The following is a 12,110-nucleotide window of genomic DNA, read 5'->3' on the forward strand; positions in this document are numbered from 1 at the left end:
GTTATACTGCACTTATCCCTACCCTCTGTAGGGACAGGAACATTTTGTTTGTTCCCAATAAATGCCTGCTACACTAGTGCTGGAAAGTTAGTGAACCATTCAGAATTTTCTATATTTCTGCACAAATTTGACCTACGGTAAACTACATAAGATTTTCACACAGTCCTAAAAGTAGATAAAGATAACCAAATCATACAGATAAGTAAAAAATATTGATCTTGGACTTTTATTCATAGAGAAAAGTGATCCAATATCATGTCTGTGAGAGGCAAATGTATGGAACCTTTAGGGTTAGCAGGTAAGTTGAAGCTGAAACTAGAGTGTTTTCAATCAATGGGATGACAACCATGTGTGAGTGGGCGACCTGTTTTATTTAAAGAACAGGGATCTATCAAAGTCTGATCTTCAAATGTTTGTGGAAGTGTATCATGGAAAGAACAAAGGAGATTTCTGAGGACCAGATAAGAAGAGTTGTCATGCACATCATGCTGGAAAAGGTTACAAAACCATAACTAAAGAGTTTGACTCAAATTCAAGATCATTATTAGAAATGGTCTACTATCAAGGAGCACACCAATAGCAAGGAGTATAATAGCCTACAAGGTCATAAAGGAATCTAAGGTAACCTCTAAGCATCTAGAGGTGTTTCTCACATTAGCTAATGTTAATGTTCATAAGTTTGCTAGAGATATCCTGGACAAGCCAGAGGGCTATTGGAACAATATTTTGTGGATGGATGAGACCAAAATAGCATTTTTTTGTTTAACCCCTTCCCAACCAATGCCATACTAGTACAGCGCTGGCTGGGTCTTTAAAGATGGTGCCGACTTCTGAGTCGAGCAGACTCTATAGAGACGGGGTGCCTGCTGTTTCATACATACAGTAATGTTGGTCGCAGACATTTTCACTTCAGACTGACCATGGCACCTGAGCGCAAGAAATACCGGAAGTGAGTGCTTCCAGTAATGCCTTGGCTCCCCCGTGCGTCAATCGGAGGAGCCGGAGCTTGTGTGCCTCAGCCCCTGTGTTAGTGAATGACAGGAGGCTGCTGCACAGTTTCCTATGGAGCCCTTGACTGTAATAGGGCTCGGTAGGAAACTAGTAAAATAATCATAGACTCCAATGCTAATAGATCTTTATTAGGGCTCGTCACACGACCATTGCCCCTCCGTTGCCGTATTGCGGCACTATAAATTGGACAATATAAAAGGACCTTAAAACATCAGATTATATTGTCAAACGACACAGCCATTTTAATGTAATGGAACATGGCATGGTAACAAATATCCTGAACAAATTCCCATATTACATAATTTATAAGTAAAACTCCTTCTGCATCCGTGACCTACATATGCTTTTTTTTTTCCTTCAGACTTAATTCAGTTAAATGAATATTTCATAACCTTACCTGGGTTTGTAGCTACAGTATTTCTTGCAGAAGAATGGTCTGCTAATAAACGAAAGTTAATGTAATGTGCCCATTGCTACAGTAAACCATGTGGAAGACCACTGTGTGCAGATGTATATGTGCCTTATATTCAGGCATCAAAACTGTATGGGAAAGTTTCTAACAGTTTGTGTTCCCCAAATGATAGTACACTTTATGGCAACATAAGTGCAGCAGAACATCATGAAATGCAAGTGCAAATGCAACTCACAGAGTAAGATATTTTATAGCATAGATTGGAGTAAGAAATATCACGTCACCATTGCAATCCAGCTAAAATTTGAAAAGTTTGAGATGCGCTCTTTTTTGCAGCTCTCTTTGCCCTTTGTTTTTAAATATACAAGACACAAGATAAACTGCCCAAACATCCCCCTTTACCAACTAAAATGCTTTGACTCAAAGACAGGGTCACACATGCAAGAGGATGGGAACTTGGTACTGCACAAGTATTTGAGGTGTTTCATCTAGTATTGAGCTTCCCAAAAGTCTCACAGTCCAGCTCTCCCAGTAAAAGATCTTCCATAACCAAAGGTTGTTCTCCAACTGGAGTCCAGGTATCCCTCTGAAACTAATTTTTTCACTCAAAAAGGATCCCTCTTACAGGGAGCTACTCCAAGCAAGGTCAGTTTGCTAGGATTAAAGAAACCCAGAACTTCTTTTATTTGTGTCAAATAATAGACATCTTTCCAATCAAAGCAGTCTGAGATAATATAATAGCCAGACTATCCACAGTATTCAGTGATGGCTAACTTTGAGCAGTCCAGCTGTGGCAAAACTACGACTCCCAGCATGCTCCATTCATTTCTATGGAGTTCTCAGAACAGCCAAGCAAGGGTACATCTTGGGAGTTGTAGTTTTACCACAGCTGGAGTGTCGGAGGCTAGCCATCACAGGTATAGGTCATCATTATCACATCAACAGGGGTCCAAGTCCCGGCACCCCTGCTGATCAGCTGTTTCAGGGAGCCGCTGGTGCTCAGTTGAGCAATGAAGTCTCCCAGCAGCTTTCCAAGGACAGCGCTGTACATTGTATAGTGGCAGTGCATGGTATTGCAGCTCAGCCCCACTGACTTTAATGGAGCTGAGTTGCCACATGACCGATGTACAGTGAGGTCACTGGCCTAGGAAGAGGCTGCAGCACTCAAGGCCCCTTCTAACAGCTGATCGGCGGGGGTACCAGGTGTCACACTCCTGCAGTTCCGATACTGATGATCTGAAGTCATAAATATATTTTCCTGGATAACCCTTTTAACCACATAACTGCTTTTCCCAAGTCCAGCTCAGGCAGTGGGAAAAATACTTAACTGTTCTGTCCGAGCTGGGCTTAGGCAGTGGTTTGAGGGGGTATGGCTGCTTTAGATGCTGCTTTCTCCTGAATGGTAGCAGCTAGAAACATTGCATTCCAGGCTTTCATACAAGACCAAAATGACAGCTAAAATCCAAGCAACAGAGGAGAAATTACTGTTAGAAATCGAGTCGGGAATAATGGCGGGTAAAATCTGCTTTTACTTTCACATTAATATCTTCCCCTATACTGAACATATTGCTGTCATTCTGGTATTGTATGAAAGCACCCAAATACACTCATATCTTTCAAACAAAGCCCACAGCTTTCAAACAAAGCCCATATCTCTAGCTGGTCCCAAACCAGAGATATGAGCAGTTAAAGCAAGACCACCCCATCAGTCTGGAAGAGAATGAGGGAGCAGTTAATATATATTATAGAAATGTGGCATTATCATCATCATTGTGGTGGCCCAGATAATAAAATTATATTATTTTTACCACACAGTGAACGCCATAAAAAAATTCCACAAAACAATGTAAAAATAGAATTTTTTAAAAATGTTTCCCGCCAAAAATAAAATAATGAAAGTTATTCAAGACACTATATATATATCCTAAAATGGTTTCTAAAAAACCTACAACTAATCCCACAAAAAAAATGAAAAAGTTATGACTGCTAGAACACAGAGGGAGAATATTATTGTCCTTAAGGCTAAAATTAATGATATCACTAAGGGGTTAAAATGCAATAGTGTTCCCTGAGTTGTGCGCCAACAAGATTTACTGCAGACACACAATAAAAATCTACAATAAAAAAGTGACATTTTTGGGAGGGTTTTCCCAATTTTAACATGACTGTTAAGAGGTTAGGCTAGCCACCTATCTTTCTTAATGGTTGTCTGCAACTGAACAGGAGGTTTTCACACTAAATAAGAAGCTACTGCTGCAGCCTTGTACTGTTACTTGCTGGGTGATTGCTTTTGGTTCTTAAAAGGGTTCTCCAGGAATTAAGAAAATGGAAATACTTAAATGCCACTTTATGGTAAATATATTTTCAAATACCTTTCATTAGTTAGAATGAATAGTTTTGTCTAGGGAGCAATCATTAGAGGGAATAAAATGGCTGCCGTCCTATGAGTACATTCAGAACCTGTCCTAATCATACAGGAAGAGAAGTTACTTCGCAACACTGAGATAAAGAGCTGCCTCATCCTCCTCTCTGCTCTACTTGTCAGGAATTATGATCCTGCATACAGGTGAATCTCTGAGAAATGGAGTTCATGAGGAGACATGAGAGGAGGATGGGGTGGGGCTAATGAGAAGCAGCAGTCTCCATTACCACATAGTTACATAGTTGATACGGTTCAAAAAAGAATTAAAGGGGTATTCTCATCTTGCTACTTCATCCTCAATTGCTGCCAGCTAGCTGTTCACTTCCTGGTTTTCTGCAGCTAAGGCTGGGCGGGCTTAGGCAGCTAGAGTGAAGGCCAGCCACGCCTCCTTATGACATCACACTGAGAACTTAGTCCTTGCGTGCTAGTTCATGTGAAGACTATGACTCATCAGTCTGGCAGCCTGCAGTGTGTGTGATGCCCCTCCCCCTGCTGGGGAATCAGAGAGCCATGTGAAGTGAGCTCAGTGTACAGTAACACGTGGCTGTCATGCAGTTTTACACACAAAATCTCTGATCTTTTACAAACATTCTGTGCATCAAAAACTATAATTCCATATTTTACATTAGCTCAAAAGCTTGACCAACCCCCACCCACCAGCACTGATGCATATTTGTTTCCATTACAGCTGTACTCTAGTTGTATATAAACCTCACACTATGTATCTTTATAGATGCATATACAGCTCAGCTACATGTGTTTTCTCCAGTCCCCTAACATCACTTTGGCTGAATGGCTTCCTATACAGCCCTGCTACATCTTTATTGTACTCCCCCACTAGCACTGTGTCTGAAAAGCTTCATACGCAGCTCTGCTACATCAGTTTCTCTCTTCCACCAGCATTGATGCTGACCCGCAACATATACTGCTTTGCTACATCAGTTTCTCTCTTCCAGCAGCATTGATGCTGACCCGCAACATATACAGCTCTGCCACATCAGTTTCCCTCTTCCACCAGCATTGATGCCTCCATAAGCCCCCAAATAGCCCCCCAAGTGCCTCCATAAGTCCCCAAATAGCCCCCCAAGTGCCTCCATAAGCCCCACTCAAATAGCCACCAAGTGCCTCCATAAGTCCACATTCAAATAGCCCCCAAGTGCCTCCATAAGCCCCCATTCAAATAGCCCCCCAAGTGCCTCCATAAGACCCACTCAAATAGCCCCCCAAGTCCCTCCATAAGCCCCCATTCAAATAGCCCCCCAAGTGCCTCCATATACCCCCATTCAAATAGCCCCCAAGCGCCTCCATGAGCCCCACTCAAATAGCCCCCAAGTGCCTCCATAAGCCATAGTCAAATAGCCCCCCAAGTGCCTCCATAAGCCCCACTCAAATAGCCCCCAAGTGCCTCCATAAGCCCCCATTCAAATAGCACAGTCTGTCCTGTCTGTCCTCTCTGTACTTCATGTCTACTCATGAACTAAATTCCCCAGAGATTAAGCTAAAGTTCTTATCAGCTGTATTAATGATTATAATCCCTGACAAGTGGGAGAGGAGGTTAAGGAAGCTCTTTACCTCAGTGTTGTGAAGTAACTTGTCCTGCTATGGGATTAGGACAGGTGGTTTTGTGTGTACTAATAGGACAGCATTTTATTTCTCCTAAGGCCCCTTTCACACGAGCGTGAGAGATTAGGTCCGGATGCATTCAGGGTGCGTTCAGTGAAACTCGCACTATTTTGCAAGCAAGCTCAGTCAGTTTTGTTTGCGATTGCGTTCAGTTGTTCAGTTTTTTCCACGCGGGTGCAATGCGTTTTGATGCGTTTTTCACACGCGTGATAAAAAAAAGGTTTACAAACAACATCTCTTAGCAACCATCAGTGAAAAATGCATTGCATCTGCTTGCGGATGCAATGCACTTTTCACGCAGCCCCATTCACTTCTATGGGGCCAGGGCTGTGTGAAAAACTAAGAATATAAAACATGCTGCGATTTTCACACAACGCAGAAGTGATGCGTGAAAAACAACGCTCATGTACACAGACCCATTGAAATGAATGGGTCCGGATTCAGTGCGGGTGCTATGTGTTCACGTCATGCATTGCACCAGCGCGGAGAACTCGCTAATGTGTGAAAAAGGCCTAATGATTGCTCCCCAGACAAAACGAGCCATTATAACTAATGAAAGGTATTTGGGAATATACACTCACCTAAAGAATTATTAGGAACACCATACTAATACGGTGTTGGACCCCCTTTTGCCTTCAGAACTGCCTTAATTCTACTTGGCATTGATTCCACAAGGTGCTGATAGCATTCTTTAGAAATGTTGGCCCATATTGATAGGATAGCATCTTGCAGTTGATGGAGATTTAAGGGATGCACATCCAGGGCACGAAGCTCCCGTTCCACCACATCCCAAAGATGCTCTATTGGGTTGAGATCTGGTAACTGTGGGGGCTATTTTAGTACAGTGAACTCATTGTCATGTTCAAGAAACCAATTTGTAAACATCCCCCACACCATTACACCACCACCACCAGCCTGCACAGTGGTAACAAGGCATGATGGATACATATTCTCATTCTGTTTACGCCAAATTCGGACTCTACCATTTGAATGTCTCAACAGAAATCGAGACTCATCAGACCAGGCAACATTTTTCCAGTCTTCAACAGTCCAATTTTGGTGAGCTCGTGCAAATTGTAGCCTCTTTTTTCTATTTGTAGTGGAGATGAGTGGTACCCGGTGGGGTCTTCTGCTGTTGTAGCCCATCCGCCTCAAGGTTGTGCGTGTTGTGGCTTCACAAATGCTTTGCTGCATACCTCGGTTGTAACGAGTGGTTATTTCAGTCAACGTTGCTCTTCTATCAGCTTGAATCAGTCGGCCCATTCTCCTCTGTCCTCTAGCATCCACAAGGCATTTTTGCCCACAGGACTGCCGCATACTGGATGTTTTTCCCTTTTCACACCATTCTTTGTAAACCCTAGAAATGGTTGTGCGTGAAAATCCCAGTAACTGAGCAGATTGTGAAATACTCAGACCGGCCCGTCTGGCACCAACAACCATGCCACGCTCAAAATTGCTTAAATTGCCTTTCTTTCCCATTCTGACATTCCGTTTGGAGTTCAGGAGATTGTCTTGACCAGGACAACACCCCTAAATGCATTGAAGCAACTGCCATGTGATTGGTTGACTAGATAATTGCATTAATGAGAAATAGAACAGGTGTTCCTAATAATTCTTTAGGTGAGTGTATTTATAATAAAGTAATATTTAAGTATATTCATTATCTTAATTCCCGGAGAACCCCTTTATTCGTTTCTTTAGTCTCTCACTTTCTTTTTGCAGGATATCTACAGACAATTGGCTTTCTCTGTACGTGTCTCTACATTTGCCCTCCAGAAGGTTTACTTGATTTGCTATATTGATATTCTCAGTCTGCTCTGTCCTAGTTTCCTCTACCATAGCCTTGAATTGGAACTAGTCCCCCATCCTTACTCAATATTTTTATCTCCCTCTCCTCTTTGGTCAGCATATGAATGTTTTAGTTTCCAAGCCACGTAATTTCTGTCTTTGCTTAAATTGTTGGTACTTCACATAAAGCATTTTAAAGTGGTTATTATGCTTATGTATGCTTAGTATGTCAATTGCAGGGCACCTATATAAGTTGAATGAATCAATAAAGAAATTAAATCTTTTCATTCTTTCAATTCCTGAATTGCTGTAGTCAGACAATCTTATGATGCAGTTCCAGCTTCTGTAAGAACTATTTCTCAGTTCATACGTAAAGGAACAAACAAAACATAAAAACATAAACAATCTGTCATGTCTAGTGCAGGGCCCAAGAGGATGGTGCATGACAATGGGGTTCAAAGAACACCAAATTGTAAGAGTGTCATGCACCCCCTAAATTTTGCCCGGAGTTTTTCCTCTCTCACATTTCTGTTTTATTAATGGGGTTTTGCCATCACAGACAATGGGGGCATATCACTAGGATATGCCCCCATTGTCTGATAGGTGCGGGTCAAAGAGAATGGAGCGGGGAAAGTAGCACTGGCTCGGCTATTTCCGTCGGCCCCATAGAAATGAATAGGAGCGGGAATACCCCTTTAACTACTTACATTCTCCTTGTAATAACAATTCTAGAACATCTTTTCATATAAGGCTCCATTCATACGTCCGCAAAATGGGTCCGCATCCTTTCCGCAATTTTGCGGAATGGGTGCGGACCCATTCATTCTCTATGGGGACGGAATGGATGCGGACAGCACACAGTGTGCTGTCTGCAGCCGCAATTGCGGAGCGCGGCCCCGATTTTGGGTCCGCAGCTCCGAAAAAAGATAGAGCATGTCCTATTCTTGTCCGCAGCTTGCGGACAAGAATAGGCATTTTTATGGGGGCGCCGGGCTGGTGTGTTGCGGACCCGCAATTTGCTGGTCCGCAACACACCACGGACTTGTGAATGTAGCCTAACTATGAATCTTTGTTGTGCTATTCCTGTTACTGAAGTTAATTAATTGCCAACAGTCAGCAATAAAGGTTCATCTGGGTGTTACCAGTTGGGGATGCATCTATGCAGAGCCTAACACTATTCAATCAGTTTATGCTGGTCTAAGAGTGTACAGGGATACTAATTCACTGTATAGCAACAAAGTTCAAGGGAGTCTGTTAGCAGTTTTAACAATGTGAAACTGCTCACAGCGCTAGGTAGAGGCTGGTAAGAGCAGGAAAAACATACTATTTGTGGACCTTTAATTATCAGGAGTAGTGTGAATATGAACATTTATCCTGCCAGGCTTGGCTCCTACAAGTTCATTGGAGGTAGTATTTCACTGTGAATTGCTCCCTGCTCTCTGCATTGAGCTGCTTCATAGTCCCACCCCTATGCTCTACGTGACACCTGTAGCATTCAACTTGCAGACCTATAAGGTGGTCCCTCAGAGCAGCGGGTAATCGCTATGAAGCAGCTCAGTTCAGCGATCACTTCACACATAAGTGCTGAGCAAAATCTGGCAGAAGTTAAGTTTATATTCGCACAACTCTTGATGATAGTTCAACAAAAGACATGTTCACCCTGCTTTACCTGTCCTTACCTAGAGCTCTCAGCAGTTTTGCATGGTCAAAACTTCTGGAAGGTGCTGATTAAATAATAGCATTTTGGTTATTTGAACTGCCACTAGAAGGAGGTAAAAAGCTTACTGCACACTGTTTTAGTCTTTAGTCCAAGTACGTAAAAAAAACTCCTATGCACCTAGGACAGTTGGGGGCAGACAGAATTGCATTGTTTGAATTCTTAGCTATACAACCCTGACTCTAATAAGAATATACTATGGCATCAAAGAATTTAGAATTTTGGACATATTTAGATTAAACATGGAAATGTTCAGTGACGATCCAACAGTTTCCAAAACTCATGTACATGATACACAGAAAAAGTAAATATTTCTTGTTATATATTTTTCAAAGGCTGCAACATTGCAGAGGGGATTATTGTGGCCCTTAAATACAGTAGTCAATTCATATGGTCATCACTCACCTAAATTGTACCAGACATCCATTTCACCACTGAGTGTTCTCACGTCTACAAAAGTTTGTCCAAGGAAGTCATCTGATTCTTTCTTGAAGTGCTGTTTCACTCTTGACTTTATGTCATCATCTTCATCCCAAACTCTCACTTTTATCCGGTCTGTGGAATTGTGGCATTCACTGTGAAGAAAATATGGGGAAACAAAATATATTTGAATAATATCTTTGTTGATTGTAGTTGTTTTCATTTGACATATTTCAGCTCTGAGGCTTAAGAACTATGAATTCTGCTGGTAACAGGCAGTGGGTGTGGACCCACTGTATACGGTTTGACTTTGGGTTAGTCATAAGGGCATTATTCTTGTGATCTGTTTTCACCCTTAAACCCCTATATCTAGCCTTCACTGCAAGGGATCCACCAGTCCACCACCTCTTGCAATAGTCCCTCCCAGTGTAGTTGGCAACTGACCCATGTGGGTCAGAAACACTGGTGCAAAGTCCCAAGCAGTCAGCAAAATACTTGTAGTCGATAAACAGGCCGAAGTCAGGGCAGGAAACAAAGGGTCAGTACAGTAGACAGACTAAGATCAGTGTAAGCAGCAGAGTAACAGAGTCAGTAAACAGGCAGAAGTTCTGTATAAATGAAGACAGTCATATTAGTACACCTTCACTGGTTAAAGTAGTAAACAAGGAACCTAAACTCAGGCAAGGAGTGAGAGGGCAGATCAATATTTGTAGCAGACACTGAACTGCACACACAGCAGGAAGTGAGTTGTGATAGCAAAAATGGAGTAGGAGTAGTTCTTCTTCATATTTCGTACACTTTTGACCTGAAATTTATCCTCAGCACTGACAGGAATAGGAGCAGAAACAGAGGGTCTACAGTAACAGATCCGCACTAGAGGTCTGATGAGGGACACATGGAAGGAATTGGGACTGTGGTGGGAATGTGGTGACAGGGCAGTAACATAGTAACATAGTAACATACTACATAAGGCCGAAAAAAGACATTTGTCCATCCAGTTCGGCCTGTCATCCTGCAAGTTGATCCAGAGGAAGGTAAAAAAACCCTGTGAGGTAGAAGCCAATTTTCCTCACTTTAGGGGAATAAAAAATTCCTTCCCGACTCCAATTAGGCAATCAGAATAATATTCCTGGATCAATGACCCCTCTCTAGTAGCTATAGCCTGTAATATTATTACGCTCCAGAAATACATCCAGGCCCCTCTTGAATTCCTTTATTGTACTCACCATCACCAGTAGATAGAGCTTGTAACAGAAAAGGCCCCAGGAACTGAGGAGCAAATTTGAAAAAAGGTACATTCAGGTGGATATTTCTTAAAGTAAACCAGACACTGTATCAAGGAGAAAACTGTGGAAGAACTATTTGTTTATGTCTGTAAATCTCATCAGGGATTTAGAAACCCGAGTTAGTCTCCTGCCAGATCTGTAAAAAAAATTGTTTGCCATGGTACTAGCGCTCAGCACATCAGTGGATAAATCTTTAGGTAAAGAAAGACGAGGGTGTTTTCTGTAAACAATAAACAAAGGTGATTTGTTGGCATTTGTCTTTGGAATGATTGTTGTGGCAGAACTCAGCCCAAAAGAGCAGGGACACCCAGTCATCTTTATTTGTGAAGACAAAAAAAGCGGACATAATTCTCCAGAATTTGGTTGGTACTCTCCACTTGTTCATTGGGTTGTGGGTGATAGGATGAGGAGAGTCCAAGTCAACATCATACAGAGTGCTCTCCAGAACCTAGAGGTGAACTGTAGTCATCTATCTGAAACAATATGTTATCGAAGGCCATGAAAATGAATGAGGTGCTTAACAAATAAATGGCCCAGTTGAACAGCGGAAGGAAGCCCCAGCAGAGGAACAATGTGTGCCATCTTAGAGAAATGGTGCACAACTACCCAAATCACTGTACATCCATTGGAAGAAGGAAGGTCTGTAATTAAATCCATCCTGATGTGCTGCCAGCATTTGTGATTGGTAAAATCACTGAGCAAACTAGAGATATATCAGATTTTTGTGATTGGTATAAATCATGGATGCCCAACTGCGGCCCTCCAGCTGTTGCAAATCTACAACTCCTAGCATGCCTGAATAACCTACAGCTATCAGTGCATGTTGAGAGTTGTAGTTTTGAAACAACTGGAGGGCCACACTTTGGGCATACCTGGTATAGATGTTTACCAGATGGTTAGCTCCTTCCAACAGATAACACCATTCCTCCAAGGCCAATTTAATAGCTAGAAGCAACTAGTCCCCAGTAGAGTATTTCTATTCTGCTGAGGAAAAAACCTCGGATAAAAAGTCAGAGATGTAAATTTTACCAGAAACCCCTTTTTGCTAAATGGTGGATCCAGCAACTACAGAGGATGTGTACACCTCGAGGAAGATCTGTTTGGCAGGATCTCGGAGGCAGAGAATGGAGGCGGAAGAGAAAGACCGAGTGAGGGACTTGAAGGCAGAATTGGCCTCAGGGGACCATACCCTGTGATTGGTTCCTTTTAAAGTTCGGGCAGAGATAGGTGCCAACATAGTAGAAAACTGTGGAATAACTTGTCTATAGTATTTGGCAAATCCCAGAAAAAGCTGAATAGCTCATAGAACAGTAGGTAGGGGCTGGACCAAGAACACTGCTAGCTTCACGAGATTCATAGAGATACCTCTTTTTAGAAGTAATGTAGGCCAGGAGGGTAAGGATGTCTTTTCAAATAATCACTTTTCAAATT

At 42.2% G+C, this 12,110-nt stretch overlaps 1 protein-coding gene across 3 annotated transcripts in view; it reads right to left on the reverse strand.

The window, feature by feature from the left end:
- The window catches only part of UNC13C (unc-13 homolog C), a 793,844-nt gene that overhangs the window by 432,587 nt on the left and 349,147 nt on the right, over nucleotides 1-12,110 (reverse strand). For all 3 annotated transcript variants that reach the window (XM_040413932.1, XM_040413931.1, XM_040413930.1), the window contains one exon: nucleotides 9,379-9,548. In XM_040413932.1, the coding sequence (XP_040269866.1) occupies nucleotides 9,379-9,548 (170 nt within the window). The remainder of the gene's footprint in view (nucleotides 1-9,378; nucleotides 9,549-12,110) is intronic.

This window comes from Bufo bufo, chromosome 1 (assembly GCF_905171765.1).
Source record: "Bufo bufo chromosome 1, aBufBuf1.1, whole genome shotgun sequence".
NCBI classification, from domain to species: Eukaryota; Metazoa; Chordata; class Amphibia; order Anura; family Bufonidae; genus Bufo; species Bufo bufo.